Source organism: Antedon mediterranea, chromosome 9 (assembly GCF_964355755.1).
Source record: "Antedon mediterranea chromosome 9, ecAntMedi1.1, whole genome shotgun sequence".
Classification (NCBI taxonomy): Eukaryota; Metazoa; Echinodermata; class Crinoidea; order Comatulida; family Antedonidae; genus Antedon; species Antedon mediterranea.
In genome coordinates this window covers 11,264,039-11,284,000 of record NC_092678.1, presented here as the reverse complement: position 1 = coordinate 11,284,000, position 19,962 = coordinate 11,264,039, and the positions used below count along the sequence as shown (strand labels likewise).

The following is a 19,962-nucleotide window of genomic DNA, read 5'->3' as shown; positions in this document are numbered from 1 at the left end:
TGTTAAAAGTTGAGAAAGTCGGCATTTTTTTATCCAATTTTCGAAAAAAATCCTTGTACTACAGTACATGAATTTTGTTTTTTAAAACACGGTAAATTCGACTACAATATGTATGTTGTATTAATTGTTAGTTCTTTTAATATGACGAGACGTTTTTTGTTGTGTTTTTAGGGTGTGAACAATTGTCAATCAAAATTGTATATATATGTTACTATGTAACTATTTAAAAAACCCACCCTGACTTCTGATTGGCCAACCATATTCCAAGTAGTTTGATAAGTTAGCCTTTTTAAAAAATTGAGACAAAATTACCGTTAACTTTGTCTGGGGCTTTTTTTCTAGGCCACATGGTATCATAGGGTATGTGTAACTGTAAGAGGAGTAACTAAAGGTTACTGGATAATAACCTCTATAGTATGAGTTATTATCAAAATATATTATTAGAATTGGTGGAATGAATTATTTGATTCACATCAAAATGAATTGTAGTGGAATTGCTCTTGAAATAAATATAAAATATTTGAGAATTTACAATACTAAGGAAATAGTCTTGACAAGAATATAGAATTCACCATTTAATGTACACTCAACTGCAAAAGTTTCCCCTCTGCTTTTTTTGTAAGGGCTTGGGACCTTCAAATACAAAGTGCAATGAATGATATAATGTAAATTATAATGTAATAATTAAAACTGAATGTAATTTATAAAAATTACAAAATAATTTATAACATTAATCATTGCTCTTTGGATTTGGCAGCATTAAAAACTTTTTTTATTATTATTATTAACTTTACTGCACATTCAGAATACCATTAGATATGGTGGCCCAATGGCCAAATTGCATAAAATACAAATATTTTGTAAAAAGTGAATATAAAATCACAGAACAAATAAAAATTGAAGATATACGAAACAGTATAAAAACTATCCATGGCTACAACAATCATTTGGAATCATTCTTTTTGCTGCTTTTTTTTCCTCTCTTGACGAAGGCGACGGATGGCAACCATAGCCGATTTCTTTAAAAGTCACATCAGATGTTGCAGCACAATACCAATTTCCATAGCACTGAGTGTGGTTCTTATTTAATCTTGGTTGCTTACACTTTGAGCACACAATCGCAGACGTTCTTGATTTGTATATTTTGATCGGTTTCCCTTCCGATATGTCTTTAGCCACTCGTTTTCTGTACAAGAGGGTAGTTCTAGGAATACGAGTACTGCTAGCCTCAGGGACTGACGGTGGTGGTTTGGCTATCTCGCCTGGAACTGGGATCGACGGTCCGTTTCCTGGAGTCGCTAGGCCGGAAGTGTTTTTTGGTAGGTCAAATGTGAAAGATGGAGCGCTTGTATGAACGTTTAGCACCGCTGGCTTGGTTAAAGTTTCAAGTAGGGTTTTATCAGAGACAAGTTTGGGTATTGTTGCCGAGATGCCAGATTCCAACACTTGCCGCTCTTGCTTCTTTGATGTTCTGTTGTACCTGTTGAAAATAAATCAAACACAGTATTTAAAAACTTTAATGTATTTACTGTAGCGTAAAATAACAATCAATAACAAGTAAAAACTCACCACTGGATGAGTGTCGTACGATTTATCTCCATCAACTGAAGCTTAGCAAACAACATCAGGTGTCCATTCGATAGCACTTTCCGACGAATGTTCTTGTAGCCTTTGGTAATGAGCGGCCAGCGCTGGAAACGTTTACCTTCGATAATAGATACGGTAGATGGATACGCTTCACATAGTTTTGTAATAATGCACTCCATATATCGATTGCAGTCCGGCCACTGAGCTGGCCCGGTGTTCTGACCTAAGAAGCATCTTTTCAAAAAAAACCAAAGAAACAAGTTAGATTTAAGACACATCATGCAACAAAGTAAAAAACGCTGGAAACTGCCTTACCGTCGAGTGCTTTCGACACCAGGTATTACAGAAGTAGTTTTACTTTTCTTGAACCTGCCTTTCGTCAGGTAATCTTGATGCCGTGCTTTGCGTTTAATGGTTTTGTCATAAGCATCCAGGTTGTTCCACAACTTTGCGACATGTTCAGCATGACTTTGACTTATCACTCCACTGTCTTCCTTAAACTGCATAAGGTAGTCTGCCAGGGCTTCAACTTTGGCTTAGCCTGGAATGTTGTCTGGTCCAGTGGAATCCTCAAGTTCCTAAATTGTAAAATATGAAAACAAAATATATAATCAGACTCGTGCATTGTATTTCAAAACAGAAACAAAATTCGTGAGGTAGAAGCTAATGATACAAATTTAACTCACTGTGTCATAAAAGGGCTGCTTTTCCTTCACCATCATCATCATTATCGTCACATGAAGGCAAGGGCTCCAGCTGGGGTGGTGAGGGTTCTTTAGCATTTCGAGGTTTAAAACAACGCTTAGGTGGTTTGTAGTCTGGTTGAGTCTTGTCATCATACCCTTCATCAACATCAAAAGTGTAAATTTCTTCATCAAAGTCTTCATCATAAATGGTATCTGTTTTGACAGGAAATTCAGGTACTCCACTCCGATGAGTGCTCCGGTGTACTTTTTTGGGATGATAAAACTTTTGTACACTTTTTTTCCAATCATTTGCTTTGCTAGTTTGTTGAGAGCACGCTGGTGCAGCCCACTATATGTACTGGAGGATGGGTGCTCCAGACTGGGTAGCATCTAGTGCCCGGTTTGCGTTCCATCGAACAAGTCCATTCATATCATGTAAGCCTGGAAATGTAAGTTGCTAGCACGCTCACCTGAGAGAAAATAAAACCTCCATCCATAATGATTAAATAATTAAAAAAATAAATAGATAGGTTTAAAGATTAAGTGGATACCAAATAAACAGTAATACCTGGATTGAACCTGTTAAGGTAAAGGCGAATTGATTCCAAAGAAGAAGTGGAGTCTCTTGGCAAGGTAACTACTCTAACCTTAATCATCTCGCACTGGTTTTTTCTGGGTTCTGTATGCAGGCGATGTGTCCAGAGAGCCCAAGACATCACATTCATTGTTGGTGTTTCCGTCCACCCTTCACACCTCCTTCAAGGCATCTTGAAGTACAGCATCAGGATTTAGACACTTGTGGTTGGTCTTGTTAAATAATATTACTGCAGCAGGTGTGTATCTTCACTCCGCTGAAAGGTTGGTCTTAAGAAAACTAAAGAAACTGATTAAAGGCAAGAATATAATGTAAATTAAAATATATGATAAAACAAAATGTTACCGTATAATGCCACTGTGCACCATGAAGTTGTAGTAAATGGCTGTAGTTATAAGAAAATTAGATCTAAATAAAATATCGGTGGGTTGAAATTTCTCAAGTGATAATTAATAGTAGGCCAAGACTTTAAATGTAAATAAAATATCAATAAAATGAATCAAATGTAGTATTAAAACATATCTACTAAGAACAAATTAATTTTCTTATCTGAATTAAGAATTAAGAAAATATTATTATACACACTTTTATGAATTATAAATAGTGTTTTTTTGTTTTACGAAATTAAAAACAATTTACAAAGACAGCATTACAACATAAATTTGATGTAATTGAATAGTCTTTGTTTATTAATGTATAATCTTTGATTCAGAGCATTTCCTTTTATGCAATCAAGTTATTTGAGAATCTTATCTAAATCCACAAATACAATTGATTGTCTAATTAAACGAATGATTTGGATCAAAGAGTTGAAGCCTACACTTACAATAATAATACAATAAACAATCATTATAAAAGTTAAATTGTTTTTCTATATCATAGAAGGGTAGACATAGGTTTATTTAGTTTGTTTTGTCATACCACGGTGATTAATTGTTTTATATTGTTTAAATTTAGGGTTAAAATCTATTTAAAAAAATTAATAATTTAATATTAACATTTTTTGCATCAAAATTAAATTTTGAAGAATAGCTCACTTTAAACGAAAAATTCATCTATTACAATTACTAACTAGGCCTACTTACTACTACTAGTAGTAGGATTGTTAAAATATTAAATAAATAAAAAAGTCTAGGCCAAAAGGGAGCCCTAAAAATATACTAGCACTAGCAGCAGGCCCATTGGAAAACAAAGATCTAGGCTAACTAAAAGAGTGGCACAGAGAAAATCCTACCTTTGTTTGTTAATAATAATTAATATAGCTAGGCCTAGTAGGGGCTAATAATACTAAACTACTAGGCTAAAGTAACAATACTGTAGTAGTACCTTACATAGCTTAGCTAGGCCTAACTAATAAATGATAATATTAATACTACTGTAATATTAATAATATAAATTATCATCATTTTTTAGGGCCTAGCCTATAGTGTGCAAACAATGTAAATAACAACACCATAGTAGAATGGGCTAACAAATGCATCTCTAGGCCTATTGTTACTAATAAAAAAAGGCCTACCATATAACGACAAATACGAGCAGGCCAACTGGTTTCGCGGGGCTGGCATGGGGCTTACCACATATGCCATACATAACATGACATTATGATTGGCTAGGCTAGCTAGGCCAAACCATTTTCAAAACTTTTAAATGCTGATTTATAGCATAAAATAAACTTCTTCTCCTACCTTAAATGCAAGCACACGTTCAACATAAATACAGCTACTACTAGAAGATCTTTTTCAAATGAATTTAATACTAAGTCGAGAGAATTTGTAAAAAGATGTTGTCTATTGGCAAAATCTTATCATTGTTGTGAATGTGTGAAACATGTGTGGAGAAGTCAGATATTAATTACGTCACTTTCCAGTGCTCTGATTGTTCAACAATTTGAACACTGTAGTGACGTCATCAGTGCTCTCAGTGCTCTGATTGGTCAAATTAGGCCATTGAATTGAACAACTCATGTTCCAATTCTACCAATTGCGGTTTGCTGCATGCAGCACGTCGCTGAGAGTTAGTCATACATATATTGTATTTGTCTTGAGGTATTGCCTGTTAAAGAATAGCACGGGCTATTCCATTTTACTGTGGGTAATTGCGGTCAAATTTATAATAAATATTGAAAAACTGCAGGTATATACAAACGATTTCCTGATTGCTGCCCTCTATATATTTTATTCCGTGGATTTTTAACTGTATTCAAAGATACTATTTGCTGTATATTGTAGAAACCTACTGTAAAGTTTGTTTTCTTTTCTCTCTCGTGTTTTCTTTCACATTTCTACTTTTATAAATTACGGTGTATTTTTGTAGTATGATTTAAGGTTTTATTTCAATTGCCGTATACAAGAAATAACACAAGGTCAAAATATGGAGATATAAATTCAAAATGATCAAGGCAATTTTCCATCGACGGTATTAAAAAGAAAATACCCGGCACGGGTCATACTATACTAGATAATTTTTTTTAAAGCATAACATGGCACAGGCGTACATGCATAGGCTATAAAAGTGTTTAAATTTCATATAAATATTATTTTGATGATTTGCATCTCTAAGTATGATTATTAAGAAAATCGGTTTTAATTCAATTTAAGTTTCATCTTACTCAATGACAGATTCATCTTTTTAACATGCTCTTTTTATTGCTCTAATTTTGTTCCAATATAACAAACCTAAAATTAAACATAAACAAAGTCCCAAGTTAAATATGCAATTTTTGTTATTTTTAAAGCGAGTTTGTTTTGTTGTACTTATTTTAATACATACAATTAAATACTTAAAAGTATTTAATTGTTGTAATAACAGCCAATTTAACGATGACCACCATACTTACCGTACCAACCTGAGAGATTTAAAATGCGTGATCGGACACAAAGTATTTACAGCCCCCACCCCCTCGTGGCGACTTGCGACGGAAACAAATTTAGTTCACTGGCACTCCTATGGCCGGAAATATTACTCTCGCACGTAAAATTCATGATGAATGGCACCTCTTGATTCCGGTACGGTAAACGATGCAAATATTATTAGATTGTATATTACTCTTTTTTTTGTTAATTCAACGTTTTTCATGCTGATTCATGAATTTATTTTATTAAAAAACATTTTTTGGAGGGTGAAAATTGAACTGATCCACCAACCAATAGCAAGAAAATTGGGTTTACCTTTTATAAACGCACACAAAATCATGTCATGTGTAATTGCGATCATGACAAACGTCAAGTGGTTATAGGCCCATCCTCGTCACGGCGAACGACCACGGACACATTAATTGTAACTTTCCCTGATATTACGTATTTTATTGATGTGTCATGATGTAATAATATAAATAGGCCTACTCGTGTAATGTTCTATACTTTTAAAATATACCAATTAATTTGAATGCATTTTCCTCTCAACTTGTGTTAAAAAATGATAACGCATCGTATATAGGCCTACTTAGGTTTAAACGCGTGTTTCATTAAAATCACTTGAAATGCGGGACCGTCCCGAACGATGCGAGACGGTTGGTAACTATGGACCACATAAATAATTTTAAGTAGCCCTACCATTTGTTTGTTGGAATTAATGGTATCGATTAATTACAAAACTATTGCATATTATGTAATACAAACAATACGCATACATACATAGTGGATTAATACAATTTACAGCTTGCCCAGCTTGTTTAAATGGACCCGAACTCATGGTGGTTACAAAATGGGGATTTGAATTGAATGATATTTAACTAAAAAAAACACGCTCTCAGGGAAAAATCACAGAAATTGTATAACTGTACCTTTAAATTTATTTTTATTGAATGAATTTATTAGTGTTCATCACATAGAACTAAAGTAAAGTCAAACAAGATAAAATCAAGTCTATTTAAGCAATTGAATGCTGTACCTTTAAATTTATTTTTATTAAATGAAATTATTAGTGTTCATCACATGGAACTAAAGTAAACTCAAACAAGAAAAAATCAGGTCTATTTAAGCAATTGAATGCTGTTTAATTAAAAAACACGCTCTCAAGAAAAATCACAGAAACAACGTAACTGTATCTTTAAATTGATTTTTATTGAATTAAATTATTAGTGTTCATCACATAGAACTAAAGTAAACTTAAACAAGAAAAAATCAGGTCTATTTAAGCAATTGAATGCTGTTTAATTAAAAAACACGCTCTCAAGAAAAATCACAGAAATTACGTAACTGTACTTTTAAATTTATTTTTACTGAATGAAATTATTAGTGTTCATCACATGGAACTAAAGTAAACTCAAAAAAGAAAAAATCAGGTCTATTTAAGCAATTGAATGCTGTTTAATTAAAAAACACGCTCTCAAGAAAAATCACATAAATTACGTAACTGTACCTTTAAATTTATTTTTATTGAATTAAATTATTAGTGTTCATCACATAGAACTAAAGTAAACTCAAAAAAGAAAAAATCAGGTCTATTTAAGCAATTGAATGCTGTTTAATTAAAAAACACGCTCTCAAGAAAAATCACATAAATTACGTAACTGTACCTTTAAATTTATTTTTATTGAATTAAATTATTAGTGTTCATCACATAGAACTAAAGTAAACTCAAACAAGAAAAAACCAGGTCTATTTAAGCAATTGAATGCTGTTTAATTAAAAAACACGCTCTCAAGAAAAATCACAGAAACTACGTAACTGTACCTTTAAATTTATTTTTATTGAATTAAATTATTAGTGTTCATCACATAGAACTAAAGTAAACTCAAACAAGAAAAAACCAGGTCTATTTAAGCAATTGAATGCTGTTTAATTAAAAAACACGCTCTCAAGAAAAATCACATAAATTACGTAACTGTACCTTTAAATTTATTTTTATTGAATTAAATTATTAGTGTTCATCACATAGAACTAAAGTAAACTCAAAAAAGAAAAAATCAGGTCTATTTAAGCAATTGAATGCTGTTTAATTAAAAAACACGCTCTCAAGAAAAATCACATAAATTACGTAACTGTACCTTTAAATTTATTTTTATTGAATTAAATTATTAGTGTTCATCACATAGAACTAAAGTAAACTCAAAAAAGAAAAAACGAGGTCTATTTAAGCAATTGAATGTGGTTTAATTAAAAAACACGCTCTCAAGAAAAATCACATAAATTACGTAACTGTACCTTTAAATTTATTTTTATTAAATGAAATTATTAGTGTTCATCACATGGAACTAAAGTAAACTAAAACAAGAAAAAATCAGGTCTATTTAAGCAATTGAATGCTGTTTAATTAAAAAACACACTCTCAAGAAAAATCACAGAAACTACGTAACTGTACCTTTAAATTTATTTTTATTGAATTAAATTATTAGTGTTCATCACATAGAACTAAAGTAAACTCAAACAAGAAAAAACCAGGTCTATTTAAGCAATTGAATGCTGTTTAATTAAAAAACACGCTCTCAAGAAAAATCACAGAAACTACGTAACTGTACCTTTAAATTTATTTTTATTGAATTAAATTATTAGTGTTCATCACATAGAACTAAAGTAAACTCAAACCAGAAAAAACCAGGTCTATTTAAGCAATTGAATGCTGTTTAATTAAAAAACACGCTCTCAAGAAAAATCACATAAATTACGTAACTGTACCTTTAAATTTATTTTTATTGAATTAAATTATTAGTGTTCATCACATAGAAATAAAGTAAACTCAAAAAAGAAAAAACCAGGTCTATTTACGCAATTGAATGTGGTTTAATTAAAAAACACGCTCTCAAGAAAAATCACATAAATTACGTAACTGTACCTTTAAATTTATTTTTATTAAATGAAATTATTAGTGTTCATCACATGGAACTAAAGTAAACTAAAACAAGAAAAAATCAGGTCTATTTAAGCAATTGAATGCTGTTTAATTAAAAAACACGCTCTCAAGAAAAATCACAGAAACTACGTAACTGTACCTTTAAATTTATTTTTATTGAATTAAATTATTAGTGTTCATCACATAGAACTAAAGTAAACTCAAACAAGAAAAAACCAGGTCTATTTAAGCAATTGAATGCTGTTTAATTAAAAAACACGCTCTCAAGAAAAATCACATAAATTACGTAACTGTACCTTTAAATTTATTTTTATTGAATTAAATTATTAGTGTTCATCACATAGAACTAAAGTAAACTCAAACAAGAAAAAACCAGGTCTATTTAAGCAATTGAATGCTGTTTAATTAAAAAAACACGCTCTCAAGAAAAATCACAGAAACTACGTAACTGTACCTTTAAATTTATTTTTATTGAATTAAATTATTAGTGTTCACCACATAGAACTAAAGTAAACTCAAACAAGAAAAAACCAGGTCTATTTAAGCAATTGAATGCTGTTTAATTAAAAAACACGCTCTCAAGAAAAATCACATAAATTACGTAACTGTACCTTTAAATTTATTTTTATTGAATTAAATTATTAGTGTTCATCACATAGAACTAAAGTAAACTCAAACAAGAAAAAACCAGGTCTATTTAAGCAATTGAATGCTGTTTAATTAAAAAACACGCTCTCAAGGAAAATCACAGAAATTACGTAACTGTACCTTTAAATTTAATTTTATTGAATGAAATTATTAGTGTTCATCACATGGAACTAAAGTAAACTTAAACAAGAAAAAATCAGGTCTATTTTAGCAATTGAATGCTGTTTAATTAAAAAACACGCTCTCAAGAAAAATCACAGAAACTACGTAACTGTACCTTTAAATTTATTTTTATTGAATGAAATTATTAGTGTTGGAACTAAAGTAAACTTAAACAAGAAAAAATCAGGTCTATTTTAGCAATTGAATGCTGTTTAATTAAAAAACACGCTCTCAAGAAAAATCACAGAAACTACGTAACTGTACCTTTAAATTTATTTTTATTGAATTAAATTATTAGTGTTCATCACATAGAACTAAAGTAAACTCAAACAAGAAAAAACCAGGTCTATTTAAGCAATTGAATGCTGTTTAATTAAAAAACACGCTCTCAAGAAAAATCACATAAATTACGTAACTGTACCTTTAAATTTATTTTTATTGAATTAGATTATTAGTGTTCATCACATAGAACTAAAGTAAACTCAAACAAGAAAAAACCAGGTCTATTTAAGCAATTGAATGCTGTTTAATTAAAAAACACGCTCTCAAGAAAAATCACAGAAACTACGTAACTGTACCTTTAAATTTATTTTTATTGAATTAAATTATTAGTGTTCATCACATAGAACTAAAGTAAACTCAAACCAGAAAAAAACAGGTCTATTTAAGCAATTGAATGCTGTTTAATTAAAAAACACGCTCTCAAGAAAAATCACATAAATTACGTAACTGTACCTTTAAATTTATTTTTATTGAATTAAATTATTAGTGTTCATCACATAGAAATAAAGTAAACTCAAAAAAGAAAAAACCAGGTCTATTTACGCAATTGAATGTGGTTTAATTAAAAAACACGCTCTCAAGAAAAATCACATAAATTACGTAACTGTACCTTTAAATTTATTTTTATTAAATGAAATTATTAGTGTTCATCACATGGAACTAAAGTAAACTAAAACAAGAAAAAATCAGGTCTATTTAAGCAATTGAATGCTGTTTAATTAAAAAACACGCTCTCAAGAAAAATCACAGAAACTACGTAACTGTACCTTTAAATTTATTTTTATTGAATTAAATTATTAGTGTTCATCACATAGAACTAAAGTAAACTTAAACAAGAAAAAATCAGGTCTATTTTAGCAATTGAATGCTGTTTAATTAAAAAACACGCTCTCAAGAAAAATCACAGAAACTACGTAACTGTACCTTTAAATTTATTTTTATTGAATGAAATTATTAGTGTTCATCACATGGAACTAAAGTAAACTTAAACAAGAAAAAATCAGGTCTATTTAAGCAATTGAATGCTGTTTAATTAAAAAACACGCTCTCAAGAAAAATCACATAAATTACGTAACTGTACCTTTAAATTTATTTTTATTGAATTAAATTATTAGTGTTCATCACATAGAACTAAAGTAAACTCAAACAAGAAAAAACCAGGTCTATTTAAGCAATTGAATGCTGTTTAATTAAAAAACACGCTCTCAAGAAAAATCACATAAATTACGTAACTGTACCTTTAAATTTATTTTTATTGAATTAAATTATTAGTGTTCATCACATAGAACTAAAGTAAACTCAAAAAAGAAAAAACCAGGTCTATTTAAGCAATTGAATGTGGTTTAAATAAAAAACACGCTCTCAAGAAAAATCACATAAATTACGTAACTGTACCTTTAAATTTATTTTTATTAAATGAAATTATTAGTGTTCATCACATAGAACTAAAGTAAACTCAAACAAGAAAAAATCAAGTCTATTTAAGCAATTGAATGCTGTTTAATTAAATAAACACGCTCTCAAGGAAAATCACAGAAATTACGTAACTGTACCTTTAAATTTAATTTTATTGAATGAAATTATTAGTAATAATAATAATAATAATTTATTAGGAAATGACACCTTTGCATCGGTGGCACACACAGAAGTGGTGCATCCAATTTAACATAATACATCAAAACAATACATTATATGACGGATACAGGTTCTTAAACTATTTGCAAAAATATAAAAGAAAAATCAATACCAACATGGTAATATAGGTACTGTATTAAATTGTCCTACGGTATCATAGGTTTGAGTTGATAAAGAGGTATATAAAAATAAACATAAAATATAGTAAAGAGTTTACATTACAAACCATTGTGTTTCAACATCAGGTACCGAAGACCTATAGTTGTTATCACAGGTGTATACTATTTACAAATCTAAATACAAATATATAAAAGCAACAATACAAAAGAAAAACAATCTATATATTGGGAGATTTAAGTTCTGACCGTTTCTCCCATGCAGCTCTTGTGTATTGTTTACAAAACAAATCAAAAAAGGTCTCAGATTCTTTACAAATCGCGATAGAATCTCCACCTAAAATATACTGTAATTTATCATCAGCAGTTGCTGTTGTGTAACGATTCCATGTGTCATAATCATTACAGAGTACAAGATTATTTTGTAGATTGGATAATTCTTTCATTCTAATATTATCAAATGCTTTACAGTTTAATAAAAAATGTTTAATGTCTTCGATTTCGCCATTCCCACATAAAGTACAAAGACCGGACACATCATTGGACCATTTATAAGTTTTACAATCTAAAGGTAGAGTGTTAGATCTTAATTTAAATTTCAGACTTGTCTCATAAAAATGTGTTTTATCAAGTAAATATTTTTCTAAATTAGGGAAAGGTTTCAATTTTGAGTATAAATTTAATGAGGTTTTTTGCATTATATTATTTGACCACTCTGATTTATATGATTCTGACAAACATCGCTCGACATTGCTAACTGAGAAAGGAACAAGAGTTAAACTATCATTATCAAAAACATTGTTGTAAAAGCCTATATCTGTACATTTTTCAAATATGTCAACACAACTACTAAGAAATTTATATTTTAAACGATCAAAGTCACATTTCAATTGTAGCATAGAATTAAGTACAATATTAGGCCACCTGTGGTCATCCATAGTTATAAAACGATTAAATAATTTAACTCTGGACAGTTTGTGTAACTTGGATAATGGAACCCACCCAAGGTCACCATAGAGTGCCTCTTTTGGAGTATACCGTGGAGCTTTGAGAAGAAAGCGGGCCATTTGCAATTGCACTTTCTCTAGGTCTTCGTTATCCTTCTTGGATTTATTATACCAAATGCTACAAGCATAATTTATTGAAGGAATTGCAATGGTTTTCCACAGTATGTTTCCATAGTACACCCGGTTAAAGTCATCAAGGTTAGCTATGATACCTTTGATATAAGCTATAAGCCGGTTGCCCTTTTGGATAACATGTTCATAATGTGAATGTTCACTCATGTTTGAGGAAATATAGACCCCTAAATATTTATAACTATTTACTTCTTTTATCGATTTTTCACCTAATTTCCACTCTTTATCTTTATTTATGCGTTTTCCAACAACCATGACATTTGATTTTTCATGATTAAAACCAAGTTTCCATTCTTTGGCGAATATATTGGCAATTTCTAACATTTCAGTCATTTCCCTTTCATTATTAGCAATCAATATAACATCATCAGCCCAGAAGAGCCCTCCCATCCAGACACCATTCATTCTTACCCCGAAGTTGCTTTCACGAAGAAGTTTAACAAATTCATTAATAAATATAGAAAATAAAATTGGTGAGAGTACACACCCTTGTTTTACTCCTTTGTGGATATTAAACTCATTAGTCATGCTTTCCCCCACTTTTACTTTTGCTTTAACATTGTCATATAGTGAGCTTATTATTTTCCAAATTTTCCCTCTAACTCCCGTATCCCAGGCACATTTTAGGAGACCATCACGCCATACACTATCAAATGCTTTTCGGAAGTCCAGGAAAGCTAGATGTGTAGTTTTACCTTCAATTGAACGACAAGATAAAATGCTTTTCAATGTAAAGATGTGATCTTCACAACGGTGATAGGCTCTAAAGCCTCCCTGGACTTCCGAAAGTACATTTTCTTTTTCAACAAAGCAAGATATATACATTGAGATTACTCTATTAAATATTTTGGAAACACAAGATGTTAATGAGATGCCTCTATAATTATTTAGGTCTTTACGATCTCCTTTTTTAAATATTGGTACAACGATACTCATATTCCACTCACTTGGAATTGTTTCTAATTTGATAATTTTATTAAATAAACAAACGAGTGATGCCGCTAAAGCGTCTCCACCATTTTTTAAAAGCTCATTGGTTATTCCATCAACTCCCGGAGCTTTATTATTTTTAGCGATTGCAAGTGCCTCAATGATTATATCAAGGTCTATATTAATGTCACATAGTAAATTTTCGTCATCGTTATTATTACCTAATGTATTAGAACGCATCTCATCAACCGCCCGCTTCGTTAAATAAGTAAAACAATCATAATCGTTATTAGCCTTACCTAAGTTCTCCCAATACTCTTTAACAAAATAAAGTATTTTTCCTTTATCACAAGTAGTTTCATCTGATTCTGGGATTTTTACACAATTAATGCCTGATTTACTATGTTTGTCATTAGACCCTTTTAATATGTTCCAAAAGTCCCTACAGGATGGTCCTCCTTTATTAGCAATCTCTACCGATTTATTTACCCTAGTTTCAGTAATTTTCTTAGATATAACTTTTTTGGCATGTATCCTTTTTTCTTGATAATATTGCCACAGATTATCTGTGTGAGCACAATTGGGATCTAATTTAACTGAGCGTCTATGAGCACGAGCAGCCTCTCTTCGTTCTGCTATTGCTTTTTGAACTTCATTATCAAACCAATGTTTACGTTTTTTACTTAATTTCTTAATACCAATACCATCCTTAGCTGAAGAAACAACAATAGATTTCCAGGATTCCCACAAGTTATCAACATTATTAAAGCCATCAGCATTCCAGTTGGAAAAGTTGTTTTCAATATTTTCTTGATACTTAATAAAATCCTGAATACCTGCAGTATTCCATACATGATTAGCATAAGAATGATGATTGACAGGAGTGATTAGGGTAGTATCTAATTCTAACAAAAGGCTATTGTGATCACTTCCTGTGCCTAGCTTTCTGTCTTCATCAACAATGAACTTTACTACATTATTCAACATATTTTGAGAACAAAGTATGTAATCAATGGTGCTTTTCTGATTACCCTTGCACCAAGTAACCACCCCTTCACATAAAGGACTACAGTTTAAAATAAACATATTTGAATCATCCTTAAATTGTAGTAAGCGCTTACCATTACTATTAACCTGTGGATCACCATTAGCAATTTCATGACCAATTCTACCATTAAAGTCCCCCATTATCAGAATGAGAGGCTCATGATTTTCTGCATTATTTTCTAATTGGATAACTTCTGATAATAATTGATTAGTCAATTCATCTGATTTCTCACTGTCAACTCCATTAACAGGATAATATACTACCGATATATACACTGGTGTGTTTGAATCAAAACACACTTTTACCCAAATTCTTTCGTATTCATCGGAATTACAATTAAAAACATTGTCATCTAAAATAGTAATATCTTTCGCAACAAAGGCACCTACACCCCCTCCTCGCTTGTGTTTTCTACATTTACCAAACCAATTATAACCATCTATATTAATATTATTATCATTAGTTAGAAAGGTTTCTGCAACGCCAAAAACCTGAATATTATTCTCTTTGATTAAATGAGCAATCTCATTGAGTCTAACAGACGTTAACCTATTGATATTATTAAATACTATTTTAATATTACTACACTTGCTTGTTTTTGATCTACCATATTTCTTTCCACGTCGTCTGTGTTTTCTTCTTTTAGAATCACTTGCATTATTTGAGCTATAATCAGAGTTTATTTTATCAGTTTCTATCTGTAAATCAGTTATTGAATTATTAAGTTCATCTGTAAGTCCCCCAAAACTGTTTTTCATAGTTATTCCCGCTGTATTGTTGCTTGCGCGTCCCTATGCTTGACGATCCTGGGCAGGGCTGTAGTCCTGTAAACCATAGTCGTGTCTGTTGTTGTTGTTGAAACGAGGGTTTTGCTGGTGTTCAAAGTGTCGATGGTGACGAGCCTTGTTATGACGTTCATAGTGGCCTCGTGACTGTTTGATATTTGATCTGGTAGACGCTGGTTTTATGATGGGATGGGTTGCGTTCATGTTGCTGAGGAGTAGTCTCGTTCCTGATCTCGATAGGTGTAATCCACCACCATTTAGGTTCCATTGAGCAGTAGATCCATTTCTCAGCAAGAAGGTCTCATCATTATCAATTACTTGAACATTTGTTTTCGTTGCAATTTCCTTAATGCTATTGTTCATTCGAACAACTCTCTCCTGGTGTTCCAGTTTATCAGTACGAGGGCATGTGGTGGACAAAATCACATTTGTTGTTGGTGATTTTGATTTGACGTCATTGATCATCTGTTCATAATCGCTTATCCCTTGGTGTAGATCTTCTTCCGTCGTGCAATTAGTGTTCATCACACGGAACTAAAGTAAACTCAAACAAGAAAAATCAAGTCTATTTAAGCAATTGAATGCTGTTTAATTAAACAGCATTCAATTGCTCAAATAAGCTTGATTTTATTAGTGTTCATCACATGGAACCAAAATATATATAATAATAATTTTTCCTTGATAGTGTGTTATATTAATATTTATAATATGTGAATAAAAGATATTGTACATAAATTGACCCGATTAAATAATACTGTAGAGTAACAGACAAATATACAACATCTTGCACCTTGATATTTTTGTATCTTTGCAAATTTGTTTTCAACAGATGCTGCAGTTTGTTAAGGAGCCAACAAGCTATGGAAGACAAAATAATTCAGCTACCATACACTCTAAAAAGAACAAACAAATATTAAATGTCAACCAGGAACTAGATTGAGCACCAAAAAACAAAAGTATTATATCAGCCACAGTTTCTCTTAATATCATATAAATAAAACTAAACATTCTTATTCACCAGGTTTTATTGTAGGACATTTTGATATTATAAATCCATTTACCTGAAAATGTATTTAAATTTCTTGGGTAAAATCACAAGTCCTTACGGCATTATCAACTGCAAGTCCAATCAAGGTCAGGAAAGTGTTTTGGTACAGCAGATTTTTATTACCCTATGGTAAAAAGAAAAAAAATCATAAAATATTCTATATAGAAGTCTGCAACATGTATACAAATAACACACCTATGCACTTGTTCTGACGAGTGTGATGATATGAATATTAATTATACCATAATTAATTTTTTTTTTTTTTAAATACAACACGACCAATAATTACTTCACAATCTATTTTATAGGTCTAGTAGTAGGTAGTTATAACACTATTTACAGTAAAAGAGATGCTACAATGGTCACATTAATCTTCTATGATATAAATAGATATAGTATCTAGTAGTACATTAATATTAAAATTTAACTTTAAATATACATTTTTCTTTCAAGAAACAAGTTAAAATAAATATTAATATTGTTAAACTTTTTAGTAATCTGGCAGTATTTTTACTGTTTTTTACATTGTAAAAATGTATTTATAAATTAAAATGTACATGTATAACATTGATTAATAATTGAATGTTAGCTAGCATTTACTTGCTTGCTTCATCCCGCCTAGTACTAGTAGTACTAGTAGTAGTATAGTAGGCTACCTGCTACTACTACTACTAGGGCCAGGCCTATTTTACTATCTAGGCTTACTACTAGCCTACTGCTACACTCTTCTATTTCTAGCTAGTAGGGCTACACTATAGTATAAGCTAGCTAGGCTTAACATTAATTTAAACCAGGCCTAGCCTAGGCTACAAAAGTTAAAAACTACCATGAATGAATTGAAAAGACAGCCTAGCCTAAACGATCCGCCTAGACTAGGCCTAGGTTTCTTCGACGTTAAAGTCCTGCCCATCCAAGCCTTCCTCTAGTCTAGTACTAGTAGGCCTACCGCCTAGGCCCACCAGGGCTAGGCACTCACCCGTTCCTCGAAACACACGGCAACAGTTGCTGCTGTCGCGTTCCTCTTCATCACACACACGATACGAAGAAATACTGTAATCAGATTTATATGACGGTTTGCGGGAGTTACAAACACAAAAGTAACGCCACTTGACGCGAAATTACAGTGGAAAACAAATACCCACGAACAAATGGTACAAGCAATACCTCAAGAAAAATGCAATATATGTAGGGCATATCCTCAGCGACGTGCTGCAGCAAACTGCCTATCAATTCTACAGCACACATTGAGTTATTTGTAGCGATTTGCAGATCAACATTGGTAGAGTCCATTAATTATGAGGGTATTTAAAAACGTGTCTCAACCATTGTGTAATAAAAGCGTTTATTTACTTTAAACTTCGATCCTCCCAAAATTGATAATCGCGTATTCCGATTATCACATGATTGAGTCACGGTTGATTGCACACTTCTTGTATCTCCAACCGTGGCTATCTTTAAAAAGACTTTGGTGGACCAATTTTAAAGTGGTAAATTTGTTTTTTTTTTTTAAACTAGTTTTACCTTTTATACATAATGTATTTATATATTTTTATCAAGTTTTGTAAAATACTACTTTTCAGCCTTTTGGCTGCCGTTGTATTTTGATGTCTTTTTATGAATAAATATACCTAAATGTTGTTTTAACAAGTCCGGTGGAGGTGAAATATATTCGCCAATTTGGCGAATAAGACAATATATTTTCACTATTTGATTTCACGATTGTTGTTGTCACAACTTTAGGGTCGGTCGGGCGTGGCCAACACAATAATTTTGTTTGGCCTTCCTACTGTATAAATAATTTTTTAATTAAAATTGTGTTTCTTTTTTAATACAATGAAGTTGAAACATAATTAATAACACTAAAAATAATAACAGTAAATAACATTAATTAATTTGTTTATATCTTGTATTGTTATTACAATTTTTAAACAGTTGATTTCCTTTTTTTGCCCTCTTATCCCATCTAAGATATTCCTTCCATTAATATCTCCTCTATAGTCCAAGAGCATTAGTTCATAAGTATAGGCAGACCCGGAAATTTCTGGTAACAAGCTAATTTTTTCAGGAAAGGTCGAGAACTATGATTGGAACATCATACTAAAAGTCCCGAAAAATCCTCCTTGTGCTCTCCGAGAAATCCAAGATGGCGTCCAAAATGGCTGCCATTTTAAATTGGTCTATAAAATTTTATTGTAATGATTTTGGGATTGAAGAAATAGATAGAGGGCGGCAGATGGACGTTAGGCAGGAGGAGTAGCAGAGAGCGGACGTGAGAAAAAGGGGAGAGAGAGATTGGAGAAGGAAGGCAATGGAGGGTGAACTCGAGCACAATAAAAAAGGAGAGATAATAAGGAAAAGATAGACAAGATAGCCACGGTTTGAGATACAGTTCCACCGGCGGATACGTTTACTGTTGGAGATTATCGAAATGCTCAAAATGGTCTAAAACGGTTCAAAATGTAATTTTAAGCACTTTGATATATTTGTGTAACCAAGTTTCATCGAAATGCACAAATGGTCTAAAACGTCTCCAAATGCGATTTCAAGCTATTCTTAGCACTTTGATGCTTTGATTGAAACAGTTTTTTTCGAAATAATCAAAATGGTCTAAAACGGTTTCAAATGTGATTTTAAGCACTTTGATATATTTGTGTAACCAAGTTTCATCGAAATGCACAAATGGTCTAAAACGTCTCCAAATGCGATTTCAAGCAATTCTTAGCACTTTGATGCTTTGATTGAAACAGTTTTTTTCGAAATAATCAAAATGGTCTAAAACGGTTTCAAATGTGATTTTAAGCACTTTGATATATTTGTGTAACCAAGTTTCATCGAAATGCACAAAATGGTCTAAAACGTCTCCAAATGCGATTTCAAGCTATTCTTAGCACTTTGATGTTTTGTTTGAAAAAGGTTTTTTTCGAAATGCTCAAAATGGTCTAAAACGGTTTCAAATGTGATTTTAAGCACTTTGATATATTTGTATAACCAAGTTTCATCGAAATGCACAAAATGGTCTAAACGTCTCCAAATGCGATTTCAAGTGTAGCAGACCTACCACATAGCTTTTAAACAATTCAACATTTACTTTTAATTTGATTATTTATACATCCTCTATATATCTCTTTATTTAACCTCACATTGACAGGTTACCTTCCTGTTACCTTCACTTTTCTAGCTAATGGATTTTAAGAATGTTAATGACTCTAACAGAAAACCACATTAATTCTCTTAATCCTAATTGGTCAGATGAGGTGGGCCAAGCCCAATATTACCATGCACTGACCACATTATTAACACACTCTTTTCTCAACCAGCATCTTAGCTACACCGTTTATTGCTCTGTCTTATCAAATATTGTATATTGTATATTTTATCTATTTATTGAGAATCCTCACTTGATTCACTTGGAATAAATTGCATAGTTTACTGTATACATTTAGTAGTTGTTTTGTTTTACCGTTGCGCCGACAATTACTAAAGTGGTGACCCTCGACTTTCTTATACCGAA

At 31.5% G+C, this 19,962-nt stretch overlaps 1 protein-coding gene and 1 long non-coding RNA gene across 5 annotated transcripts; both read right to left on the bottom strand.

The window, feature by feature from the left end:
- Nucleotides 1-394: 394 nt before the first annotated feature.
- Nucleotides 395-2,934, bottom strand: LOC140058896 (uncharacterized). Of its 2 annotated transcripts, XM_072104678.1 has the most exons (4): nt 2,274-2,934; nt 1,903-2,165; nt 1,570-1,821; nt 395-1,480 (listed from the first exon to the last, which is right to left on the bottom strand). In XM_072104678.1, exons 2-4 carry the CDS (start codon nt 2,091-2,093, stop codon nt 925-927), a joined length of 999 nt encoding a protein of 332 aa, XP_071960779.1. In that variant the 5' UTR covers nt 2,094-2,165; nt 2,274-2,934; the 3' UTR covers nt 395-924. The 2 variants fall into 2 exon arrangements, with proteins under 2 accessions (XP_071960779.1, XP_071960778.1); XM_072104677.1 differs by having other exon boundaries at nt 1,903-2,934.
- A 13,063-nt stretch (nt 2,935-15,997) lies between these two features.
- LOC140059116 (uncharacterized) lies at nt 15,998-17,658 on the bottom strand. Of its 3 annotated transcripts, none has more exons than XR_011847119.1 (3): nt 17,616-17,658; nt 16,465-16,575; nt 15,998-16,296 (listed from the first exon to the last, which is right to left on the bottom strand). It is a non-coding gene; the product is annotated as an uncharacterized lncRNA (long non-coding RNA). The 3 variants fall into 3 exon arrangements; XR_011847118.1 differs by lacking the exon at nt 17,616-17,658 and adding an exon at nt 17,428-17,603; XR_011847117.1 differs by lacking the exon at nt 17,616-17,658 and adding an exon at nt 17,278-17,329 and having other exon boundaries at nt 15,999-16,296.
- Between the last annotated feature and the right edge of the window lie 2,304 nt (nt 17,659-19,962).